The 27,886-nt window shown below is 38.8% G+C and overlaps 2 protein-coding genes across 2 annotated transcripts in view; both read left to right on the top strand.

Moving 5' to 3' along the window:
• LOC134796302 (mucin-2) overlaps window positions 1-27,886 on the top strand; it is a 162,127-nt gene that overhangs the window by 95,607 nt on the left and 38,634 nt on the right. Inside the window, exons 7-19 of the mRNA XM_063768387.1 lie at window positions 2,438-2,623; window positions 3,639-3,864; window positions 4,259-4,364; window positions 4,838-4,954; window positions 5,942-6,048; window positions 7,279-7,401; window positions 8,513-8,712; window positions 9,433-9,529; window positions 10,122-10,251; window positions 10,510-10,626; window positions 11,521-11,712; window positions 12,263-12,412; window positions 12,506-12,875. Of these exons, the coding sequence (XP_063624457.1) occupies window positions 2,438-2,623; window positions 3,639-3,864; window positions 4,259-4,364; window positions 4,838-4,954; window positions 5,942-6,048; window positions 7,279-7,401; window positions 8,513-8,712; window positions 9,433-9,529; window positions 10,122-10,251; window positions 10,510-10,626; window positions 11,521-11,712; window positions 12,263-12,412; window positions 12,506-12,875 (2,121 nt within the window). The remainder of the gene's footprint in view (window positions 1-2,437; window positions 2,624-3,638; window positions 3,865-4,258; window positions 4,365-4,837; window positions 4,955-5,941; window positions 6,049-7,278; window positions 7,402-8,512; window positions 8,713-9,432; window positions 9,530-10,121; window positions 10,252-10,509; window positions 10,627-11,520; window positions 11,713-12,262; window positions 12,413-12,505; window positions 12,876-27,886) is intronic.
• On the top strand, window positions 12,882-17,515 carry LOC134796279 (mucin-2-like; the record flags this gene model as incomplete). Its single annotated transcript, XM_063768331.1, has 1 exon — window positions 12,882-17,515. A coding segment is annotated over one exon (4,044 nt), but the record flags the coding sequence as incomplete, so codon positions are not given.

Genomic DNA, 27,886 nt, shown 5'->3' on the forward strand with positions numbered 1-27,886 from the left:
TTCTGTTGTGACTGATATTGCACTTATAGTCTTTGTCTCGGCAGAGTTTTCCATGTGATCGGTATGTGTGTGTGCTAGGGTACTGATACTCTTATATACACGGAATAGGGCGACTTATTCTTATCCACCATGCCCGCGGGCGATAAGGAGGGAGTCAAATACACTGGCCTGTAGGTTGCCTTCTCGGTTTCGCCTGCCGAACGTTACAGCTTCTCGTAGGGACCACACTTGCGTATATTACAAAGCATTAGGTCGATGGTAAGAACGAACTATGCTTTGAATGTACTAGATTAGGGACAATGGGTAGAGTTAGGGTAGAATCACACACTCATTTGTTTATTAGGGTCCTTTTTAGTTCTGGTTTATACAATTGATATGGTTGATATATATTTCTCTTTAATGGTTTAAAAATATGGTTTCTTAATCTTAAAATACGAGTGTTTAAAAGGTGAAGGGTTCATCTGCCTAAATCTTCCTAATTTCTAATTTATATGGGGATCATTAACGGCTTTATAAATTTTTATTTTTCATTTCTGGTTGTCTGGTGTAGGGACGAAGTACTGAGTAATACAATCAGGTATTTACAACATAATCTCTTAATTATCAATCTGGATCTAGGAACGCAGACTATTCTGGGATTGAAGAACGGTTTGCTTTAGGGAACCTTTGTCAGGCAAGAGCAGTACAAAGGATACATTGAGTGAATGCTCAATTTCGGCCTCGATTAAACATAATAATTAGTGAATAAACTCGGTACTTCGTTTATACATCTAGAAAACTAGGAATTCTGTTTAGATTATCAGCTCTGGGAAATGGGACTAAGGGATTAGCATCCCTAGCTTTTGAACATAAAAAAGATAAGTAATTATGATGATTGATGGATACTTTGACACTTCTTTTCATCATCATCTAGGTGCGTTTAGGTTACGAAGTGTTGGTCATAGCCCTTCTGGCTAAACTGGTAGGGTAGGTGTTCCGATTAATACTTGCAAATCGGACTAAGAGCTTCCAGACCTGCATCGGGCGTACGGAGCAGCACGTGTGATTAAATCACACATCGTTTAGAAGATGATAGTTAATTATAATTAACCTTGAAATGCTAGGGTGTAAAAGAGCTTATCTCAGGAGTGCTGCTTCTATGTTATCCCGGAAGCTTAATAGGTGTGGCAGGATTTTACCAACAACATTTTTATATATTTATATCATCATATATGCTGTAATACTTAAATACATTATAGTAAATTTTACACCATCATTTACGTTGCACTAATAAATTCTGAATAATTTTCTATTTCTCTGATTAATTTTCTTTGGATTATTTCTTACTTTCATAAATAATTATTCATTACCATAAATATCTGTTTATAAAATATAGGTAATAATACTAGTAATAAATAAAATCAGAGTCCAAAGTTTAGCTGATACTCATTAAAGAATTTGAGGTTACCGCGGTTCACTTCAGAGGGGTCCTAACTACTAGCTAGACGATCACATGGCCATATTTAGGGGTATATCTAAAGGGGGTGTTCATATTACGAGTAGGTAAGTAAGTAAGAAGGGGCGGGAGGTACAACCTGCTGACCTACGACTACCACTCCGCCTTCGAGCCCGCCGTCAACCACTACGCTCCCTTGTTCCCGCTTTGGGAGCCCAACGAGTACAGCATGGACAACGAACTCAACATCGTAAGTGACTACTACTTGTGACATGTTTAGTAACCTGCTGACCTACGACTACCACTCCGCCTTCGAGCCCGCCGTCAACCACCACGCTCCATTGTTCCCGCTGGATGAGCCCAACGAGTACAGCGTTGACAACGAACTCAACATCGTAAGTGACTACTACTACTTGTGAAAACGAAGTTGTGACCAATAATAAGATTAATACCTGCACTGCCAGTTCGGTATTCTCGGTGTTTCTTTTGAAAGAATACAGACTCCTTTCAAACTAGGTATATAAATACTAATCATAAAATGAAATAAATTAGCTACATACATATATGCAAGAAAAGTTGACCAAGGCCTCCAGTACCCAGGGCTATTTCTACTTGAAATACTACAAATTAAAATATGTTCTAAAAATACAATTTATTTTATTTTCCTAATACATAGTAAACAATAATGACTGCCTTCTTCAGGATTGGCTTTAATTCATAATTGCTTGCACACTCTGTAATGCAATAGTGCCTAGCATATGGATTTATTTTGGATTATCCTCTAGCCACCTAGGCCTATAAAAAGGTCTCACGTTCCATTCTAATTTGAATCTTTATTTTGACAAATTTAAATTGCATTTGTATTGAAGTTTTGATGTCTGGGCGGCTAGAGGTTAAATTGTTTCTCTAATATATGTTAAAGATTTATTTATACAAAAGATTTTATACAAAATACTACTAATTTATCCTATAGCATACTAATTTTCCTTTTTCCTTTTTTAGGACTACACGATCAAATTCTACCTGGAAAATGGCGCCGACCGCGAAAAGCTGGTGCTCGGTATACCGACGTACGGCCGCTCATACACGCTGTTCAACCCTGACGCGACGGAGATCGGAGCGCCGGCCGACGGCCCTGGCGAGCAGGGAGATGCGACCAGGGAGAAGGGATATCTGGCTTATTATGAGGTAAGAAAGAAAACAGAAAATGGGACAGATGCCTCGGTTCTGGCCACTGGGCGGGTTTCGGCCATTTATTGTCTAAACTTATTATATAGGTGGCCCGCGCGAAAATTCTGAGGCGCGATATAGCCCTCAGGTAAAAAAGTTTGGAGACCCCTGATATAAACCATCACAAAACATATTAGAGTTAAACCAAGAAAAGTCTGAAACGATTTTTATAGCATACCCAGTGCAAATGTTATTTATACGTCATAATTTCATAGAAGTTTGTCGTTTAAAATAACACTTGCACTGCGTGTGCTATCAAAATCGTTGCAGATTTTTATTGGTCTAACTCGAATTCGATACCATAAAAGTTTTAAAGCAAAAAAAAAATATTTTTAAATACTGTTAACATAGTACCTATTTTATATATTTATTAAAATTTCAACTGGCCAAAAAGGGCGTTAAAGTGGCCAGAACCGGGGCATCTGCCGTATAAGGCAATACGCGATAATACAAAGTGCCTGCTGTGGGCGCAGCACGGTTCCATTTTTATCGTCTATCACTATGCGCGTCCCTTTCGCACTTACGTACTTGTTAGCACGTGACAGGCATGGTGACAAGGGATAAAAACGCGACCGTGCTAAGCCGCCTGGTCTAAAGAGATGAGTGGCCTACCTAATGTGAATTGAGGCTTATCATAATTTTATTGGAATTCCGAGAGGCTGGTAGTCCAGGCGGCTTAGCACGGTCGCGTTTTTATCCCTTGTCACCATGCCTGTCACGTTCTAACAAGTATGTAAGTGCGAAAGGGACGCGCATAGTGATAGTCGATAAAAATGGAACCGTGCTGAGCCCGCTGGTTTCCGGGATAATATTGAATGCTGTCCTATATGTTTATCTTCATTTAGACCTGAACTTTCACCTTAAACTTGTCGTGTGTCATATTTATTTTGCTGTCATCATTGAGCAAGATATTGCAAGTGATCATACCAAGCATCAACAAATCTGTGTTACTAAATCAACTTCTACATTCCAGATCTGCGAAGCCCTAAAGGACAAAAGGACGAAGCGCTCTATCAGCTCAGACGAAGAAGACTCTGATGACGAATCATCCGCCGAAGAGGATGAGCCGTGGACCGTGATGTACCCCAACAAGGATGCTATGGGACCCGTGGCGTACAAGGGCAACCAGTGGGTCGGATACGACGACATAGAAATTGTTCAGAAGAAGGCGGAATATGTGGCTGAGAATGGACTGGGAGGTAAGAATCTCAGTCACCACATCCGTGGTGGATTTTCTTCATTCTCTTTTATTTAAAATTACAACCAAAGTCCAATGCTCATTTGAACTCAGCATTCGTAAAATGAAACTTTTTTTTTTACAGGTATATCTAAAGACGTGCACTAAGAATGGTGCTAGTTCAGCGGTGTCAGTCACGAATTAGAGCCAATCGTGCAGTCTAACGCTTGCGACCAATCACGCGCGTGATGCGCACTCATCAACCAATCGCGTGGTGGCGTTAGACTGCACGATCGAATTCGTGTGCGTGACACCGTTCTACTGGCCCCATTCTTAACGCCCGTGAGGCCCGTCTTTAGACAGGTATATTTCAATGATTTTTTTTTCTCAATAATTAAAATAATTTTGTTCCTCAGGCATTATGTTCTGGTCGATCGACAACGATGACTTCCGCGGCTCATGTCACGCGAAGCCCTACCCACTCATCGAGGCTGCTAAGGAAGCTTACATATCCAAACTAGGGTAAGTAGAACACACAGTTTCACTAACTAAACATGTTTACGTACCTAGCTCTGATAACCATAAAGCTAAGAGCATTTTATAACTGAAGTCGCCTTTAAGAGCTTACCTTACCTTAATTGTGCAAACTTTTGTATGGACTGACATGGCTTTTTGTAATATTTGTACGCTACGTACAAATCATGTAGAAATAGCAATACATTTGACGTCCCCTCCCCCGCAAAAATCGGCAGACTGTTTTGTGCAGAAAATGACAGCCGTCATGGCTCCCTCTCCAGTTACAAAATGCTCTAAGCCATAAAGCCATAATTATTTTAATTTAATTTCATTCATTTATTTAAGAGAGAGTGGCCCATAATGGTTAGTAAAAAAGATTAAAAACTAAGTTAGTGACAAAAACAGAAAACGAAACAGCACTTATAGCAATAACATTAATAATTTAGGGAATCTATTAATTTCCCTTAATCTCTGGGCAGATCGACAGACAACTCAGTAGTATCGGAGCAACCGAAACTTTCGAGCTCCAGTAACAGAAGGCGACCAAGACCTAAAGCCTCTACCACCACCACCGCCAAACCCGCCTCGGCTGTCAAGTAAGTTGAAATTACTTAAACTGGTTTTTTTAGTTAGCCTATTTTAGAGTGTCACACTGCTGGCTAAAGTCCCAGCTCTTTCCCGCCATTTGGTTCTGTCCAGCAATGCACTGATATTATAGACCTGGGCCGGATTGCATAATACATATAAAATCACTAATAGTATTAGCTTGTTTTTTATTATGCAATAGGCCCCTTGTCGGATTCCTGTAAAATGAATATCTCGAGAAAGCATGGTGCTTACTGAAAAGTACCTAATATGTATGTCGCAGCCAACTAAACGCCGATGACTACACGATGTTCAGCCATCTGGTTAAACGTTGTGTTCAATGATTTGGCTGGTCGTGTATCTCGTGTTTAGTTAAAGCGATATGGTTCTACTCGTATATAGACCTATATAGTAGTGGCCTAGAATTCAAATTGCTTAAAATTGTTTTTGCGTATTACAACACAAACATATAATTAGTTAAAAAAGCCGGGCAAGTGCGAGTTGGACTCGCGCACGAAGGGCTCCGTACCATAATGCAAAAAACAGCAAAAAAAAAACGGTCACCCATCCAAGTACTGACCCCGCCCGACCTTGCTTAACTTCGGTCAAAAATCACGTTTGTTGTATGGGAGCTCCACTTAAATCTTTATTTTATTCTGTTTTTAGTATTTGTTGTTATAGCAGCAATAGAAATACATCATCTGTGAAAATTTCAACTGTCTAGCTATCACGGTTCGTGAGATACAGCCTGGTGACAGACGGACGGACGGACGGACAGACGGACAGACGGACGGACGGACGGACGGACGGACAGCGAAGTCTTAGTAATAGGGCCCCGTTTTTTTTTTATATCGGCGAAATATCGATCTAGCTACGTCTTATCTCTGGGAAAACGCGCATTTTTTAGTTTTTACATGTACCTATCCCAGATATTTTTCTTATGTCAGCTCTCAGTGTTTTTTTTACCTTTTCCTAATTTCATTGTTTTTAACTTTGAGGGCTAAGACCAACAACAGGAAGAGCGCCGCACCCTCGGCCAAGAGCACCACGCCCACATGGAACATCGTCACCCCCGAGCCACCAACCACCCCCGACCCAGGATCAGGTAAACTTATCATACATTTCAGAAATCTATATACATATATTTATTTATTTATATATTTTGGGGATCTCGGAAACGGCTCTAATGATTTCGATGAAGTTTGCTATAAGTATGGGTGTTTAAGGGGGCGAAAAATCGATCTAGGTCTTATCTCGGGGAAAACGCGCATTTTTGAGTTTTTATGTTTTCTCCCAGATATTTATACCTTTAAACGAGCAATTCTTGTATGGCTCTAACAATTTCGATGAAATTTGCTATGTGGGAGTTTAAGGGGGCGAAAAATCGATCTAGAGTCTAGAGTAGAGGTCTTATCTCTGGAAAACGCGCATTTTTGAGTTTTTACATGTTTTCCCAACAAAGCTCGGTCTACCAGATATTAGGTATTGTCATTACACGAGGAACTCGCAAGGTTTATGTATGGCAGTGTCAACAGTCTAATCTCTAAACGAGACCCCTTAGAGGATGTTTGAAGTAGAATTTATACCTATTCGGGGGCGAATTTACCCTTAAGTCAAACGGGGCCCTGACCCGTACAGCGAGCAGGGGGCCGATTTTTGAATTTCGACCGCTCGATTTCGTGTATTTCGTTCAATAATATCTCCAGTACCCGCCATTTAAATTCTACTAATAGAATTGAAAACGAGCGGTCAATACCACTCGATTCCCAATTTCTATCGCTCGTATTTCAAAAATTAGCATTTCGCGGTTTTCCACCGATTTTCGAGTGACCAAATCGAACGCTCGAAATTCAAAAATCGGCCCCCAGCGCGAACATGAAAAGCCACGCTATCAGATTTGGGTGGCTATCAAGTGGCAAAACCTGTATAGACTCAGGGCGCCAAATCTTGTTTTTCTCTGACGTACCTATTTATTTATTATTACTTGTATGTCTTTCCCATCACGGAATAATCGTGTTCCGGACATTTGGTAGGTGTGCGCGGAGCTGAAGCCAACGTGTCATGTAGAGACCCTTTTGACACTTTAATGAAATGTAAGAGGTAGGTACACCGCGCGAATGCTGCCCTTGCCCGTAAGGACTATTGGGAGTTGATGGAATCTAAAAATTGTTATTTGTTATTATTGTCACATCGTTCGAATGATCGCAATTTAGAAGCCTGCGTTTTAATTATGTAATTTTAGTTACGATTTGCAAAGTGGCTTCAACAAAACCACATGCGCTTGATATAAACTGTGTAGCAACTCTCGACTTAAATTCCTTAATTTATTTTTCAGACTTCAAGTGCACGGACGAGGGCTTCTTCCAACATCCACGCGACTGCAAGAAGTACTTCTGGTGCCTCGACTCCGGCCCGTCTAACCTCGGCATCGTGGCCCATCAGTTTACCTGTCCTTCTGGTAAGATTTACGGACACTATTTTACTTCCAAACCTGTTCAAGCCTCGACTCGTACCATCGCCCACACTGTTAACTGTATATCGGTGGACCTTATGCCTTTTGTAATAAGGTCCACCGATGTACAGTTAGGAGTGATGCTGTTTGTACTTATAAATGGAAATATAACACTTTAAACTCTCACGTTTTGTACACATATTTAATTAGACAAACGGGTCTACCACGATATAATTTCATTGTTTTTACCTTTATACAATGAAATTATATCGCGGTAGACCCGTTTATGTAATTAAAAATGGAAATATGTTTCTTTATTTACCAGTTGCTCTTGACTGCATAAAAATATTTCGAAATGTGCATACATCTGCAAATAAATTTAAAGGCGAGTGTGTCTTTAATCCGCATTAAGCGTGTGTGAGGACTTGATTAAAAAAATATATATCCTCTTGTAAGAGGATTACTTTGTATATTTTCATAAAAATGCCCAACCCGTGCGCGAGCTCTGAGGATTCAGAGGCCGAGGGCACCCGTCCCCCTTCCTCAGCCTTTGAATCGTCGAAGCACATGCGTAATAAAAACTACACTAGCTATTTTTTGTCTAACTTGAGTACCGTAAAATGGGGTGAGTAGGGTTCGCGGGGAGAGTTGGGTTATGAATAGGGATAGAAGGGATGAAAGGGGGGTGAGATGGGATTTTAAGGCTACTGCTACAAAAATAATGAATTCCAATTTAAAATGGAGCTACGAGTATAGTAGTAATACTCATAATAAAAAAAAACGATCCAACAATCTTCCAAAATCACCTTTGTATGAAAACCCAACTCACCCCAAATACGAGAGACTACGGGGTGAGGTGGGATTTCCTGTTTATCGTCAAAGTTATGAAATGGAACTACCCAAAATAAAATAAAAAAAAACTAAAATACAAACGTCCGGAACACTTATTATATACATCATTCAGTTTGCATTTGTAAAAATAAAATGTTATCGAAGTTTGAATGTCAGTTTTGCACCTACTCACCCCATTTTACGGTATAGTGGCTAATTGGCTATTATTTAAACTTGAACAAAATGGCTGTTAAAACAACTCTTAAAACAAACATAACACCTCCAGGTCTCTTCTTCAACAAGGCCGCGGACTCGTGCGACTTCGCTCGCAACGTGCTCTGCAAGAAACCCACGACCACCACCAAGGCCCCCACCACCAAAGCGGCCACCACTGAAGCCACCACCACGAGGAAACCTATCAAGTTGAGCACTAAGAGCTCCGTGCTGTTTAGGACTACAACCACAACTACCACGCCTGAGCCCGAGGTATTTAACGACTCTCATAATTTTTCAGATATAAGTTTTCTTAGACAAGAAGAATGACGGTAAATCGAAGGCGCTGTTTTATATCGCAATTAAAACCGGAGAGGAGAGAGAGTAATATGAATAACCTATGTAGATATAGGTATTATTTATTTTCCTATAATCTAAACACTAAACCAAGACTCCTGAAATAGATAAATGAGCGCAAACCACAATCTCTAGTGTAATGCCATACGATGAATACATAAGTTACCTGCACTGTACCGAATAAGGCCCTTTGTTCTTTTTATTTTTTTATTGAATACAGAATACAGATCTTTATTGGTAAAAGCAAATTTTAGAGATCACATTTCGTTCATATTTACAAAAAATATATGTTAGTAGGTACATAGGTACATAGGTTAATTATTTCATAAAAATTTTATTCTAACAAAAACGTTAAGTTAAGTTGTTAATATTGTCAACATTAATACAATTTTTTGTATAATAAGAATTTGCAGTTTTGTATATTGGTACTAGAGGACATCGACGCAAAAAAAGTTTTTACACTTATAAAAGTATAAACTTTTGGAAGTTAGCATGCTTAAGAATCGGGCCTTATTTGGTGCAGGTACCTTAAATAAATAAGTACCTACATAAATTCCCTAGATTTATCTTACCCCTTTGAATGGATAGAAAATACTCTTGGTGTTTAATAGTTCAATATGTGTCTTGGTGTTTCAGGAGGAGTACGAGGATGAGGTAGAAGAAGATTCCGTCGACGTGGACGCCGAAGACCCCAAGGTCATCAAGGAACTTATCGATCTAATCAAGAAAGTCGGTAAGTTTAACTACTATCAATCACATTCATGTTACTGCCACTCCACAATCACTTGTACAATCAAGCTCCGTGATTGTTGAACCATTTAGGGTCCTAGCTAAATTGGACATTCCATGGCGTAAGCATTGAACAACTAATTTAGCTAAATGGTTCAACAATCCCGAGCGTGACCGTACGTAGTGCGGGTCTTTGATTTGAACTTATACTAGTAAAAAAAAACTAGGTTTAAAATTTGGCTCCATTTTTAAATTTCGGTAATAGATGGAACAAGCTTTGTGTGTAGTTGTATGTAGGTATGGCCCAATAGCTGTACTTATGAAATGTCACCATCACTTACATTTTGTCGTACACCATGTCTTACACCATGAGTACATTTTGTCGTTTAAGGTGCCTAAAATAATTTACATTCAGGTATGTAAAGTATTTTAGGCCGCTCAAACTCTAGGGATGTAAAAACTTTTTATTTTTTATTTTTCACGATATCGGTGACTGCAACTGACACCAATATTTTACCTTTATAAATAAGTATTACGTATGAAATGGTTCTATCGTATTACAAATTCAATTAAATTTATTGATCGCTTTATTCTAGGTGGTGTCGAACAACTAGAGAAACAACTGCACCTGTCAGAATCAAGTGGCAGCTCCATCACCACCACTCCCTCGTCCTTCAACAAGAACCTGTACAAGAAGGTGCTGGAGAGGACCATCGCCAGGACCAAGTAAGTGTAACAGAGAAACAACTGCACCTGTCAGAATCAAGTGGTTGTTCCATGACCACCACGCCTTCGTCCTTGAACAAGAACCTGTACATTAAGGTGGTGGAAGGATACCTGTGTTTCTTGATAAGATAACACTAAACTATAAACCATCACCACATCATGGAGCGTTTACAAAATGATCACCACTTGGTGCACCTACACCATTTTATTTTATCTAGATATTTTTCTAGCAATTAATTGACGTTTTTTGCTTATCAGACAAGGAGGCAACAGCATTTTCGAAAAATCAGCCCAAAACAGACAAAGAGGATCACAAAACGCAGGTTTAGAGGAGACTGCTGACAAGGACAAATTGCTACGGAAGGACAGGCCACAGTATGTATAATGATTATTAACTATTAATGACTTTCCTGAGGCGCTGGTGGCTTAGCGGTAAGAGCGTGCGACTTTCAATCCGGAGCTCGCGGGTTCAAACCCCGGCTCGTACCAATGAGTTTTTCGGAACTTATGTACGAAATATCATTTGATATTTACCAGTTGCTTTTCGGTGAAGGGTTGGAAGGTCAGATGGCAGTCGCTTTCGTAAAAACTAGTGCCTACGTCAATTCTTGGGATTATAGTTGTCAAGCGTACCTCAGGCTCCCCATGAGCCGTGGCAAAATGCCGGGATAACGCGAGGAAGAAGAATGATTTTCCTGAGGCCCAAAACTAATGTGCTTTGCTTAAAGGTTGACTGGTAGAGAACTTATGGTATTAAGTGCGGCTTTTGTACAGTGTGTTTTCTTATGAGCAATAAAATTAAATAAAGAAATGAGGTAAGTAATTATAGTGTTTATATACTTGATTTTTAATATTATCAGTCTCTTGACCGTTAAAATGCTTCCTCAGACTAAAACTTGGTAAAGTTACCTAAGAAAATATATTAGCTTTATGCTTTATCTTACATCAGGGCCATGTTGCATAACAAACTACAACTAATATTACAAGCGGAACTCCTTTTCTAATTTCACTAATTAAAAAAGGAGCTCCGCTTGTAATATTAGTTGTAGTTTGTTATGCAACATGGCCTAGATAAGTAATTTAATTTGAAACAAAATGTGTAGGTGTTTGTATTTTTGCTATGCTCTCAATTTATTAGGTTTTCTATTCCGAACTGACAGATAACATACATAACAACACACAACCTTACTGACATAATTGATGAAAATTTCAAGCGACAGCGATTGGCGTTTTTGAAGATTAGCACTGATGTCGCCATTTTCTCCCCAGATACACAACAATCAACCGCGCCCGCGCCGCCACGACCCCCGAACCCGTCGAGGAGTCCGAGTCCGAGCAGGAGCCCCCGCGCGCCGCGCCCGCGCCCGGCGCCGGCCCCGCGCGCCCGCTGCAGTACGTCAACATCAGGAGGGCGCGCCCCGGCGTGGCCACGTCGGATACCGCTGATGATACCGCTTCAAGGTATGCTCACCTAATTATTCAGAACGTGTCAGGATTCCGAGGATCCAGGTGCGGCCGAGCCGCGCACGAATCGTAGGGTACGTAGCTAGGGGCACCGTGCGCCCGCTGCAGAAGTCAACATCGGGAGGGCACGCCCTTCTAGGTATACTTTTACCCAATTATTCACAAAATGAATTACCTCCGAGCTCCGTTAAATGCCTCTTTCCAAAACGAAGGTCAAAGTAACGGATTTCGAAGCGTACTTAATTACGTAAACATTTGTAATTACGGCCCGTTAAGAGGGAGAGTTCCGGATGTATTGACCGTGTTAGAGCATCAATTTAGATTCAGAGGTGTCACTAGTTCCGTCACGATGAAAATTCTTCCTTCTTAATATACAAAGGTCAACCGTATAGTATTTAACAAAAAACAAACAAATAATTTATTCAGGCGAAATAAACCACATTTGTACAGTTTTTCTTCTGCCAGACTGCAGGACAGTTTGTTGGCAGAGGGAACTCCCTTAAAACATAGATGGAACTTGTAACTTTAACATGTCTTTTAATTTCAGGAACGCTCTTTTTGAACGTCCGGCTTCTTTCGTGACGGTCTCAGAAACACCTGAATCTCTGGATATTCAAAGCGCAAGGCGAGAGAATATTCCCGAGTATGTCACTATCAGGAGACAACGCCCTACTACTGAGGAAGCCACTACTGTCCTGTAAGTATACGATTAATACTCAACATGCTACGTATTAAACAATGAAAATATAAATCTGGATCCGCAGTAACATGTGATTTTATTAATTTACAGGTACCCGAGCACATTGCGAGAGGAAGATTCACAAGAGACAACTTTAGAAAAAGAAATCTCGTCTCCCCCATCTCAAACACAACCTCAGTACACGTCTATAGTGAGAGCTCGTTCCACCACCTCCCCTCCCCTGGAAGAGCCCGAGAGTCCCGAACCCACTACTGTCCTTTCTGTCCAATTATCTTCCTTACTAAACACCCCCGAGGAGACTCCTGAGCCTGAAACCCCGACGACAGTTGTCACGGATCCCCCGACGACAACAACTACGACAACGGCGCCGAGCGCGCCCACACGCCGCACCATCCTCCGCCGCCGCGGCTCCACCACCACAACCACCACCACCTCCACCGCTGCCCCCTCCACCACCCAGGTGAGTTCCAGGAATTATTATTTCGTCCGCCGCCGCCGGCCTTTAGCGAGACCCAACGAGATCACTTCGGACTCGGACGAAACCGCTGAGCTGTCTAGAAAAATCAGATCGACAACGCCCGACAGTCGGGAGATCGGAGGTACTAGGGTCAATGGAGAGACCGGGCGTAGGTATAGAAGTAGGCTTCAACCTTCAGCCGACGACTCAGTCCCGGCTGAAGCGTCTGCTGTACCGCGAGGGCAATTCAGGCCTCGTTTAAATCGGGAGGAGTTGATTTCATTAACTCCGATAGATATTGACAGTGACATAGAAGCTCCAGTGTCTGCACCCAAGCCTAGTTTTGCTCCCAGGCGCTTCCGAGGAAGAACATCTACCACCGTGGCCGATAAAGCTGAGGACAGTGAAGTATCAGCCGCTACACTCGATGTTAGGCCGAGCATATTACCGAGGGGTAGAGGCAGGTTTTCTGGAAGCACCACCACTGAAAGCATAGAACCCAGCACAAGTGAAGCCTCATTAGTGGCACGACGCCCAGCGTTTACAAAATTCACGCCTCGCCCGTTTACTAGATCGACTACTGCGTCTAGGTCTGGCCTAGATGAGCAAGTTGAAGAAGAGGTTAGTGAAGATGTAACTAGAAAAATCTCACCCAGGTTGCCATTTGGCAGAGTGAGACCGTCGACGTCCACTCCTCTACCGACATTCCAAGCTAGGAAAGTATCGTTTCCGTCTCGTCAATCTACTACTCCGCGAATACTGACTAGTGACATTGACGAGGAGGAGCAAGATAAACATGAAGATATCACTCTCTCTGAAAGTGCTCTGAGTGAAACAGAGCATGAGGATAATCTCGACGAAGAAATTAATGAAACTCCTAAGCGTATTGTCATTAAACGTCTCAGAACACCCAGCAGTTCTACGACTGAGAGTCCAATTGCTACAGAAACTATTCCAATAAATGATTTGGGCAAAAGGAAATTTAGAGTAATTAGACGAAGACCAACTTCTACAGCTGCTCCCGAAGAACCTAGTGTGGCTCCCACTGAACCAACAAGAAATAAAATTCGTAAGGTAATTAGGAAAAAGATAAGACCAATTGAGGATGAGCCCGAAATTTTGGCCAAATCTATAGGTTCCCTGAACGCAGTTAATAAAGAAAGTTCAACAGAAATTGTAACTAACTACGGAGAAAAAACAAAAACTTCAATAATTTCTATAACAACCGAGGCGCCTTCTTCCACCACTCCAGAGCTAGAAAAGGAGTTAGATGAACAAATTGTTGAAAATGAAAACAATAGTAATGATGAAACGAACATAGAAAATGGTACAATAGCCGAAGAAAATAACACTGAGCACCCACAAACAAACCAAAGCAATATCAAGGAAGAAACGACTGAAAAACCTGCCGATGAACCTAATATTGAAGCAAAGCCTGAAGTTTCATTAGAAACAAGCCAAAAAGAAATTATTATATCAGAAGCAGAAAACGAGAATCAAGCCTCACTTGAGCCCTCTAGTGAAATACCACCAGTAACTGAGGTAGAGGAATCCTCTCCTGAAACAACACCGAGTACGACCACAACACAAACAACTTCGCCTTCATCGCGTTCAAGGGCACCTTACCGACCACTTAAACGAGTGTTCACTTCCACAACTGAATCAACGTCTGCACCAAGCAGTAGAATTTTTAGCCGTAAATTCAACCCTGGAGTTTATACTAGCCCGGCCACTGTCGATAAAGATACCTTCAAACCTAGCACTAGAAGGCCGTTTTCTTCGAGAACCTTCACTAGGCGTCCCTTCACTACGTCCAGTACTACTCCAGAACCAGAAGAAGATTACTCTGAAGAAATCTTGGAAGAAGAACCTGAGAACGAACTGGTGTTCGTTCCACCGAGCAAATTATTTACCAGAAAACCTGAATTTAATGATGATGACTTAGAAGATTCAGGCGACGTCTCTGAAGATGAAACTTTTGAAGAACAAAAACCTAATTTGACTTCTAGGAAACCATTCGTGCCACGAGTAGTTAACTCAAATACCTTTAGGACTTCCACATCCACTACAGAACTACCTAAACGTTTAAGCGGTTCTCTAAATAGGACTTCAATATACAATAGAACAAGCCCAAACAAACCTGTTGACCCAAAAGCAAAGCGAGTACAGAATGTACCAGTTGGATATAATAGACCAGCCGAAGCTCCAGTAACTGAAACAAGCGTCGCTAATGAAGCATCAGAAACCACAAACGAAAATACTGAAGAAACCACTACAAATATATTCAGTGATGACTTTGATATGAGCACTGGCGATGATTATCTATCAATGACTGAAGGTCCTGGTACAACGTTAACAGACAGTGATGAGACTCTATCTACCAACACTCTTCAGACCGAAACGGCTACAGCAGAAATGGAAATCAATGGTAGTACTGATGATTATTTAGAGAATACGGAACAAACAACTAACTACCCTAGCACTCATGATACCACATTTAACGCACAAACTGAAACAGATGCTGATGATCGCACTACAGAGGTGACTACAGAACCTATTGCCGAAACAACGCCTGTACCTACAGTTCCACCAGTTATAAAAACTCAATTTAACAAACTGTTCTCAGTAAGCCGCGTTGTAGAAGTATCATCGAAATTAGACAAACATCGTTTAAATAAAAACAACGAAACACGGCTTATTGAAGAAGGCAAAATTATGGTCGAGAAGAAGCCAGTGGTAGACAAAATTGGTGAGGTAAGTAGGTACAGCCTTATCAAAATTGTTGAAGACGAAATCCCAATTTATCTAACTAAATATGGACACATATATCCCGTCGAAAATCCACCGGACAATCCGATTCGGATCGATGAAGGCCGTAATGCCAGAGCTCTGAGCAATTTTGCTGATGGACCTAAAGAGAACCTCGTTGCTTCCGAAAGCATCAACGAAGCTTACAGACATGTCACCAAAGAAGCTAATAAGCCAAGCAGTGAAGTCCCGAAACACACTGTAGAGCACATAGAAAGCGATGATTTTTTGAGTTACATTAATAATGATAATAAAACCGACAAAAACAGCGACAACACTTATTCTCAGTGGCAATTTGTGCCAGCTGCTTATGAAAACGAGCAAAACAAACTAAACAAAGCAGCCAAGAGTTTTGAAGTTGTTACACCTCGAAGCATGCTAACTGATCCATCTACTTTACCCTTAGAGGCTCTATTTAAGACAGAAGTTCCAGTCATGGCTAGACGGATGAACAATGACCAGGGCTCTCAACCTTTTGTTGTATACTCAGCATCGGTGCCCTCACAAAAAGATGATGCGAGTATCGTCAAAGTGGACGTGCTAAAGCCAGAGGTTGGTCGCAGTATAATAACTTTTGCTAAAGGACAAGAATTCCAAGGAGCGTCAGTTGATCAATCGACAATACAATACCCGGTTAATATTACAATTTTATCACAAACGTCTGACAGTCCATCATCCACCACAATAATGTCGATTACGTCCACAACAGAGACCGTGAATACTAGCCCTATTATTGACTTACTCACGACACCTGCACCAACAACTTTGACAACTGAAGCACAGACAATTACCACAATGGAAATACCATCAACAACAGAGACTATAGCTGACGAAATCACGACTGTCAAAATATCTCCCTTAGACGCGAAACGGAAATTTGCATTCCCTCGTAGACCCATCGTTAAACCTTCAAATTTCACTAGACCTAGTCCAACCCCGCGTGTTTCTAAAAAGATAAATGCTACCGTAGTCTCTAATAACCTAAAGTCTAATAAAACGTCTGGATTCAACCCGACCAAATCCCGATTTACTGCTAACAGAGCTCAAAATGTCCCCATTGACTTTAGAAAGAAAACGAACACCACTAAATTAGCACCTAAAGCTGTAACCAAATCATTCACCACAGAAGCACCTAGAACGACAACTGAGAGAAAACTATATTTCAAGCCGATAAGGCCTATTAGTGTGCGGCCAGCATTCGTGCCACGAAAAAGTACAACGCCAAAGGTCAGTGGAGACACCTAAATGAGGGTAACCTTACCGTAGTTTTAAACTAGTGCATGTTCCCGTTGAGTCCGGTTCTCTGGCCATAGTAACCCGATGACTGATATTATCAATAACATTCAACTCCGATTCTCAGAGCATGGTTCCCCGAGTCCGAAGTTGAAAGGGTTAATAAAAAGTAAATGATTCAAATTGACTCTTCAAGGTTTGTTAACCTTGTATCTATCTGCTACTCATTGGCTTTATGTTTTGTATATAGAACTTTAGAAACTTGACAGTTTCGTTGTAGTCATATTTTTAGAGATTCATAGCTTTAAATTAGGATTATGGAAGTTTTTCTATACCAAAAAATGTATATTATAATTTGTTAGTTTGTTTTGGTATATCGAAGACTTTCAAATACAAATTGTCGTAGGTTATATTGTAATGTAGTTATTTAATGTTTTGTAACGATATTAATGTTGCCGTAACGTTACCAATTATTTAAAATTTAAATGTACATAGGTACGTACTCGAGTTAGGACCGAGCATTGTATTCACGATGTGTATTTTTGTATTGTAACATTCAAAAAAGCGATAAAGGTTTGTAATAAAGTATAAGTAAACACAAATTTATATTATTTTCGTGTTTGATAGTATGTTATCATGTTATGTATTACCCAGTTGCACCTTTCCAAATTATTTACACCTCATGTGCTAAGCTTGACGCTTTAAAAGCTTATGGTCTTAAGGTTTCGTTTATATTTATCGACATTTGTGTTTGTACGTGCCGAAGAGTGACGGATCATTCCAAGGTAAGTGAAATTTTATATTTACTCTACTAATTCACAATTTTATTATAAGCAAGCAATTTAATTCTTTGTTGCATTCTTCAATATCTTAATTGTTCGAGGCATCTAACGGTTCTTCTTAATATAATGTCGTATTGTGCTATTTCTTATAGACTCCGAACAATGGCTGGAGATTTTGTGAAGACAATTCAAACATGTCAAAGGTTTTTTCCCATTAATGGGTAAATTGAAGTCATTGTTGCTTGTTCATTTTCAGTTTCTTGCAATATTTTGTTATTTTATGCAGTAACTTATGCGGTGTGAACGTTTTGAAGAGTACCTATGATAAAAACATAACTTTTGATAATTTAATTAGCATAGAGATGTAGCCGGGTTTTCATGCTTATCAAACGTTAATTACTATACGAAAGAACTACCTACTATCAACAATGTATTAATCAGACACGAACATTCTTTACCATCGTGATCACAGAAAATCGTATTTTTTTTTATCCTAACATCTAGAATCCCGCGCAAATTTCATCACAAGATGAAAGTTGTCTTCATGATTATCAGATAATGTCTATATCGGCTTTCCAATCAGTCATCCGAATACGGATATTACGATCACCAGAGGGCGCGACAGTGTTACATAACGCTAGCCATATGTGGTGTGCGGACATGGGCCAGTGCCAGTTATGTCACTAGGTTTGAAATCGATTAATAATGTATGCTTGGGAAAAATCGTTCAAATATTGAACATCGTAGGTAAAGACATTCAAGAGTACCTCTAGGCATATCAGCTAATGTCTCATGTTCCGTGCTCATCCCCATGGATGAGACAGCACGGCGAATAAAATAAATTTTCTTTTTCAATTACTTGAAAAAAAATCCTCCCATGAGTGGGCATAGGTCAACTCCTTGAAGAGTCGCCGAACGTTACCTATGTAAAAATCAAATTTTATAGATAGTATTTTTTAGTAGTGGACTTTTTCAGATATTTTATTAATTATAAGTTAAAATCAATGATAATTCTCTTTGGAGTTATTTGTATGCGCTATTCAAAACACACTAAATTAATTCCAACATGTTAAGAAATATGAGTAACGTACGAACAGGTTACGCCTTTCTTTTGTTTTCTCTACACAAAGTTCATGACAATCATGACACAATCAGTTAACATCTACTTAATGTCACTAGCTTTCGCGGCCTGCACGCGTTCAGTGCCTACATCACATGGGTAACATTAGACAATAAACTTCGGTACATAAGTGGCAATAGGTATATGGGATAGGTTGGAATTCAAGAATTTTGAGGTAGGTACTTACTTAAGACCCAACAGGAGTGGTCATTTCTCCATACAAACGTACTCCTCGTTTTCCTCCGTGGTTTTTGAAGCTAGAGCAATGATTTTTTCAACACAGATTAATATTGTCAATATCTGTGTCGGACCTTTTTGCTTTTTTTGATATTTTTGATTTTTAAGGCGCTAGAGCCCTTCAAAAATGGCCAAAATGGCCTAATTGACTATGCCGCAATGAGAGGCGTGGCATTCAAAACTGATATCAATTAGCCAAAAAAGCAAAACGGTCCGACACAGATAATTTCATAGTCATTTAGATTTCCAAATTTGGTTACGATTGGTTAAGTTTTGGAGGAGGAAACATAGGAGTACGAAACCTCGATTTTTGAGATTTTTACGCAGGATTTTTCGCCTTGTCCTTATCGCACTACTTTTAGGTGCCGCTTCCGTTAGCGAGACGGGTATATTTACCTAAAATATTTAAAACTCAGCTCCTGTTTCGTCTTAATCACGTTTTAAAAAAACAAGAATTTGTAAAATGTATATTTTTATTTGGAAAAACATGTTCGATGGGTATTTAAATCAGTAATTAAGAATATACATATTAACATTTCTTATTTAAATCAGTGGTTGTTAGACACTTCTAAGTACCTATTTAATTATGCTGGCCACAAAAAACAAATGATAATAAATAAGTTCAAATATAAATACATTTCATACTATAATTATGTACTAAATTAATTTTATTTCTTGTTTATGCTTCGTGGTCACCGGTTAGGTTTTATAATACACATACCTACTTTACAAAATCTCATCGAAATTAAAACTACAATCATTTAACTAAAACAAAACGTATCAGCAGTTCTACTTTACCTTTGATATACACAGGGACAGGAACCGGTTACCTTAACCGGGGTTTTTCATAGGGTTATTTTAGAGGTGTTTATAAAAACCCCTACCATAACGGTAACCGCTTAATAAGGTAACACTTTGATTCGGTAACCGTATCAGATCGAGTTAACCTCTGTTACCGGTAACCGAAATAAAAACCCAGTCTATTCAGTTACCTCATTATGAGGTTTTTGACCAGTTCAAACGATTGTAATCTTTACGCACACTTAAATTCAACTTATTATTGAATAACCGAGGTTGGCATGGGCGGTCTATGAAGCCTCCAGCACTAACAAGTTTTTTTGCCTTTCCTTTGTTTATCTTTATACCTACCTGTGTGGTGTGTTCTTATTATAAATATTATTATATTATAACTAAAATAATTAAAATAAATAAATTAAATAAGTTTAATAAATTAAATAAATTAAACAAATTAAATAAATTAAAAAAATTAAATAAATTAAATAAATTAAAAAAATTAAAAAAATTAAAAAAATTAAAAAAATTAAAAAAATTAAGAAAATTAAATAAATTAAATAAATTAAATAAATTAAATAAATTAAATAAATTAAATAAATTAAATAAATTAAATAAATTAAATAAATTAAATAAATTAAATAAATTAAATAAATTAAATAAATTAAATAAATTAAATAAATTAAATAAATTAAATAAATTAAATAAATTAAATAAATTAAATAAATTAAATAAATTAAATAAATTAAATAAATTAAATAAATTAAATAAATTAAATAAATTAAATAAATTAAATAAATTAAATAAATTAAATAAATTAAATAAATTAAATAAATTAAATAAATTAAATAAATTAAATAAATTAAATAAATTAAATAAATTAAATAAATTAAATAAATTAAATAAATTAAATAAATTAAATAAATTAAATAAATTAAATAAATTAAATAAATTAAATAAATTAAATAAATTAAATAAATTAAATAAATTAAATAAATTAAATAAATTAAATAAATTAAATAAATTAAATAAATTAAATAAATTAAATAAATTATTAAAAATTAAATAAATTAAATAAATTAAATAAATTAAATAAATTATTAAAAATTAAATAAATTAAATAAATTAAATAAATTAAATAAATTAAATAAATTAAATAAATTAAATAAATTAAATAAATTAAATAAATTAAATAAATTAAATAAATTAAATAAATTAAATAAATTAAATAAATTAAATAAATTAAATAAATTAAATAAATTAAATAAATTAAATAAATTAAATAAATTAAATAAATTAAATAAATTAAATAAATTAAATAAATTAAATAAATTAAATAAATTAAATAAATTAAATAAATTAAATAAATTAAATAAATTAAATAAATTAAATAAATTAAATAAATTAAATAAATTAAATAAATTAAATAAATTAAATAAATTAAATAAATTAAATAAATTAAATAAATTAAATAAATTAAATAAATTAAATAAATTAAATAAATTAAATAAATTAAATAAATTTAATAAATTTAATAAATAAAGTCAATAAAATCAACAAAATATAAATAAAGTAAATAAAACAAACAATTTTTTAGTATTTTTTTTAGTTCTGACGGCACATCACTAAAACTACTTTAATGTAGCAAACCAGTAAGCAACCGATAATAAAGGTTACCATAACTGAATAAAAACCTGTTAAAAACCCTTAACAAAAACCCTATCGCGATGGGGTTTTGAGATTAACTCGGTTAAAGGTTAGGGTTACTGTACAATTTTGCACCAGGGTCTCGAAGGGGAAGCAAGAATAAATACCGTGTTTAATAATAAACAGACGTATATTTATCCACACAAATTCTCAGAAATATTACAAAAAATGTTTAACACCTTATACAACTACGTTGAACTAACGTTCGCTAGTTTGACGGAGGTAACAGCGCCATCTACCGGGACATTGGGTAAACCAGTTCCGATATGCGTTTCGTACATGCCGCCCACCAAGGACAACATGTCCTTCATCATGACCGCCCACCGTGAAGTGTCTGAAATATTAGGCTTGACTATGTTATAAAACTAATCTAATTTCAAAAATTCAAAAAGAAACTGGTGGGGGATCATTTCTTACACTAATGATATAATGATCTTAAAGATACAAAAATATTAACAACTAATTAGCTACCGGCAGGATACAAAGTTTAGACGTTGGTCGCTTTATTAAAGTATTTTTGCATTTGAGAGTTACCACTCTGGTCAGTTGATCTGAGCCAGGGTGTTTCTGCATGATTCTGCCGAAAAGCCACTTAGAAGGAGGGAGATCATCCTCCTTCACCAAAACCACGTCCCCGACGTTAGGTTCGGGGACTTGATGCGCCCACTTGTACCGCTGTAAATAATGGGTTAAGTATTCGTTAGACCAACGACGCCAAAAATTTTGTAGCATACGCTGGGTCAGTTGCCATCGCTTAAGAGTGCTTATATTCGAGCATTCATAGTTCACTTCTGGAACCGTAACTAGAGGCTCTCCTATCAGAAAGTGACCCGGGGTTAAAGGATTGGGCTCAGTTGGGTCATTGGGTATAACGGAGATAGGCCGTGAATTCAAACACGCCTCGATCTGGCTGAGTAGAGTCGCCATTTCCTCATACGTAAGTGTCGACTCTCCAATAACCCGTTTGATGTGGTATTTGGTGGACTTAATCCCTGCTTCCCATAATCCACCGAAGTTCGGGCTTTTAGGAGGGATGAAGTGCCACGTGGTTCCATTTAAAGCCAGACTTTCCGCTATTTCTTGGACCATAGCTGACTTCTCTGCATTGAAGAGGTCCTTTAATTCTTTAGCAGCTCCGACGAAGTTTGTGCCGTTGTCGCTGTAGATTTCTAAGCAGCGGCCGCGTCTGGATGTGAATCTCTTGAAAGCCTCAAGAAATCCACGTGAGGTAAGTTCACTTACTACCTCTAGGTGTATGGCTTTGGTAACCATACAAATGAACAAGCACACATATCCCTTGTATGAGTGATGTCCTCGGCCTTTTGAAGTTCTTAAATTGATGGGTCCTGCATAATCAACTCCGCTGCGGATAAACGCTCTACCTGGAGTAACTCTAGCCGAAGGTAAGGCTCCCATCAATTGAGTTTGGATCTTGGCTTTTTGGCGAATGCAGCGCACACATTTGTGAATGTGTTGTTTCACTAAGTCCTTTGCTCGTACTATCCAGTAAGCTGACTTTAAGTAGTTCAGCATAGCTCGCTGGTCGCCATGAAGAGTACGTTCATGGGCATCTGCCACAATCAGTTTGGTCAGATGTGAGTCGTAGGGCAAAATAATAGGATGTTTTGCTATTTCTAATTCTGAAGCGTTCTGCAATCGGCCGCCCACTCGCAAAATACCGTTTTCAAGAAACGGCGTTAAAGAACGAATCTTCGAGGTTTTTGAACTAATGTACCCGCTTTTGTTGATCTCCTCAATTTCGTTCTTGAACTCAGCGTTTTGACACTTTTTAACGCATATTAAGGCTGCCTCGTCCATTTCCCACTTTTGCAGATATCGTGTGTTGACTTGATTGTTCTGTGTACTGTCACGCTTTCTTAAAAACCGTCGGCAATAAGCAACAACACGTATAAGTCTGTTTAGAGATGAATATTTGTTCCAGAATTCTTCTTCTACTATTCCTACGTGAACTCTTGCAGCCTGTTCTAAATTAGTATCATTGTTTTTAGGCTTTGCATACTGAATGACCTTGTCGTGTAGAAGTTTAGGGCCAAACTTCCACAGGTCGTGTTCCTTTAACTCTGCTGGTTGCATACCCCGTGAAGCACAATCCGCCGGGTTTTCTTTTGTACGGATGTGAGACCATTGCGCAGAATCCATGGTGTTTAATATCTCAGCTACCCTGTTAGCTACAAAGGTTTTCCAGCTGCTTGGGTGCTTGTTGAGCCACGCCAGAACCACTGTGGAATCCGTCCACGCTCTTATGTTTGGTTTGGGTATTTTCATGACTTCTGCCACTTCTGCCAGCAACTTAGCCACAAGTACAGCCCCACAAAGCTCTAATCTGGGTATGCTAACTTGTTTGACAGGTGATACTCTTGTTTTGGCTGTCACTAACGCTACATGTATGTTCCCTGTTGAGTCAACTACTCGAAGATAAACGACAGCAGCGTAAGCGGCGTTGGATGCGTCGCAAAAGCCGTGCAGTTCATGAAGTGTGTCATCCGCGTGCGTGTGAAGCCATCTTGGAATCCGGAAGTCTATAAGGTGAGCTAGTTGTTCACGGTAAGTTAACCAATCCTGTAATATGTCAGATGGTGGTTCCTCATCCCATCCGATCCCTGCTAACCATAGGCGCTGGATAAACATTTTTGCTGCAATGACACATGGTGCTAACCATCCTAATGGGTCGAACAAACGTGAAACATCAGAAATTATTTTTCTTTTTGTTGCAGGTGGCGATAGCGGCGGTAGTTTTACCGAGTACTGAAATTCGTCGTCATCCCGATTCCAGGTAAGTCCGAGTATTTTAGTTATATTATCTGTCTTTATTTCCAGATTGCTCTTTTCTTCTTTGTTTTCTAGGTTCTCTCCTTCTCTTCTATTGATCTGCTTTGACAACTCTTTTTTGTTGCTGGCCCATTTCTGTAGCACGAATCCTCCCTCGTTCAATAAGCCTTTCATTTCGTGGTACAGCTGTAGACCTTCGTCTTCTGTCTGGCATCCGGTCATCAAATCGTCCATGTAGAACTCTTGATGGACCCGTGGTGCAGCTATAGGATACTGTTCTCTGTGGTCGCATGCTACCTGATTGAGTGCCTTTACTGCCAAGTAGGGCGCTGAAGCAGTTCCGAAAGTGACGGTCAGCAACTTGTAATCCTTGATTTCATTTTCAGCATTGTCGCGCCACACTATGCGCTGAAAGTCGGTGTCCTCGTTGGCTACTCTTACCATCCTGTACATTTTTACTATATCCGCCACTAGACAGACGGGGTACTGTCTCCAACGCAAAATGAGGTGACGAAGTTCTGGTTGCAAGGTGGGTCCGGTCATAAGCTGATCGTTTAGTGATATCCCGTCCTCATATTTACAGGATGCGTCAAACACGACTCTGACCTTCGTGGTGCTTTTGTCCTCGCGAATCACGGCATGGTGAGGTAAGTAGATTGCTTCTTCCTTTTTATGCTCCTGTTCTGTCACAGGTTTCATATGACCTAGTTGCTCATACTCTTTTATGACTTCAGTATATCTAGCTTTAAGTGTACTATCTTTTTCAAATTTCCTCTCTAAACTGTGTAGTCTTTTAACTGCAATCTTCCTTGAATTGCCCTTGCAGGTAGGATCGTCGCGAAACGGCAATTTCACGACATATCTGCCCTGTTGGTCTCTCACTGTCGTAGATGCAAAGAAATCTTCGCACCTTTGTTCTTCGGTTGTAAACAGTCGGGAGTGAACTTTTGGTTCTGCTTCCATCTCCCAAAATCTTTTCAGCATATCATCTTCATTCACCTGCGTATGTAAGACTGTCACACTGTCATTTGTACTCGTTGACCCGTCTGGGCCAGATATAATCCACCCGAGAGTGGTGCACTGTAATAGAGGAAACCCTTTTGGACCTTTGAGTACTCCATCTGTAAGTATCTGGCAGTACACTTCGCCTCCGAATAGTACGTCGATTTTATTGGGTCTATTATAAGTCGGATCGGCCAAGGTAAGCTGTTTCTGTTTCAACCATTCTGGGACTGTTGCTTGTTTACCAGGAAGGTAATTGGTGACCTTGTTTAAAACATATGGCTTTACTACAATCTTAAATGCTGGATCAACGAGCGATTGGATGGTTAAGTCTACTGTGTACTTAGGCACCGCAGACGTCGGCTCGCCACCTAATCCCGTAATTGAACTCTTGGTAGGCACTTTCTTTAACCCTAAGGCTTGTACCACAGCTTCCGTGACAAAGGAAGACTGTGAGCCTGGATCTATGAATGCACGAATAACCTGATAGTCGCCTGTTTTGGACTCAGCCTTTACGAGGGCTGTGGCTAACAATACTTCATCTTTCACTATCCCTGTCGCAAAACAGTTGACTGTCGGTGTGGACTCATTTTGTGTATTCTCTGTCACGATATGTGTGGCTTCCCCAGACCCAGTTTCAGCTGCCTGAACTACGCTCTTCGGATTGGCAGTTGACGTGGATACATCTTTTGGGTGAAGCAAGGAGTGATGTTTTCTCTTACAAATTCTACAACTAGTGGCCTTTTGGCAAAATCTTACATTGTGGTTACCGCCTAGACAATTGTAACAAATTTTATTCTTGGTAACAAAGTCATGTCTTTTGGCATAATCCTCACCAGCAAACTTTTTACAGAAACAAAGCTTGTGAGGTTCGGTACAAAATTCACACGCGAGTGAAGGTGCGGTTGCGACACTTGCGACATGGAGTACATTTGATTTGTTGTGACTACTATTATTACTATTGGACGACTTCCCGTAAGCACTTGGGGTCTTATTGGCGCTTCTCGGTTCAAGAAATTCCAGTGCTCTGTATCGACTTGTTAAGAACTCTTTAAATTGGCTAAACGTAGGTAAAGCGTCTGAAGCCGAGTTCGTCGCCACGTTAAGTTCCCATTGCCTGCGCGATTCGGGGTCTAGTTTTAACGACAGCAAATGAATGACAATAATGTCCCACGTAGACACATCGATGCCTAAATTCGACAGTGCGCTTAAACAATCGTTCGACGTGTCCATCAGATCCTTAAGGAACCCTGGGGACTCCGTCGTTGCACTCTTTTGACTTAACAATCGTTTAAGTATACAATGCGACAAATACTTTTTATTATTATATCGTTGCTCTAATTGTGTCCAACATCTAGTATAATTTGTGTCGGAAACAGGTATATTGCGAAGTAACTGCTCCGCCTCCCCAGTTAAATAACTTTTTAAATACTGTAATTTTTGAACACTGTCTAGCGACTCATTATTGTGTATCATTGACACAAATAAATCTCTGAACGTCGTCCACTCATGATATTTCCCCGAAAAGCTAGGAATACTCAACTTAGGAAGTTTCACTACATTTGGCCTATAGGAAGTGTTATCTTGACTGTCATTACCCCTTGACTGACTACCCAAAGAACGAGTACACTGAGCTAATCCTTCTTTTAATTCGCATTTGTAATCAGTATACTCTTCTTCCGTTTTGTCATATGTATCTCCCGTAACATAAGACTTTGATTTTAAAGCTGCAACATCGGGCGATCGCATTAATTCTTTGTGTCCTTTTCTAAAGTCGGACCAAAGCTGTTCTAAGGTTTCTAACCTACTCTCCAAGTAATGCTGTGTTATGCGCTCCTTAGGCGACTTTTTAAAGTTAACTCTTGCTTTAAAAATACGAGTACACAAGTCATCTTGACAGTTAAGTAACACGTCCATAATGTAAACAAACTAGCAATGTACCACAAAAAATCTCAAAGACTTAGCAATAATTGTAACACAGAAAACACTTAGAATAAATTACAAGCCAAATCCGTAAAATTGTACAAGTGTTTGGAACTTAGTAAGACTTGAGAAAAATCGGGCATAGGTTCCCCGTTCCAATAGGATTTCGCTTATAATTCTAAGTTAATACTAACTACAAATTAGTCTATGTTAATATTCAATACAAATCACTAAGGCAATTATTCTAAGTTGAAAGTCCATATAAATAGCTGATGAAATTTTCTAAGTTGATGTAAACAACTGATTCTTCTAATTAAAAATGCTCTTGCATATAAAGTTCAAAATTCCGCAATAAATTCACTAATTGGTTCGTTGTTTATAAAGTTGAAACTCGCGTGAAATATAAATTTAAAAGTACTCACGATTTTGCACTTCTCACTCACTGATACGTGACGTCACACTTCGTTGAACTCTTGGTGCCGTCTGCTAATCCCAGATTGCGCCACTTGCTCGTCTCCTGTATCTGCTACTTTGGATGCTTCCAGCTACTCGTCGCTAGATGGCGCCACTCGCGCCATTCGATGATCCAAGTGATGATTACAGGAAACCGCCAGCTATCC

Source organism: Cydia splendana, chromosome 13 (genome assembly GCF_910591565.1).
Source record: "Cydia splendana chromosome 13, ilCydSple1.2, whole genome shotgun sequence".
In the NCBI taxonomy this organism is placed as follows: Eukaryota; Metazoa; Arthropoda; class Insecta; order Lepidoptera; family Tortricidae; genus Cydia; species Cydia splendana.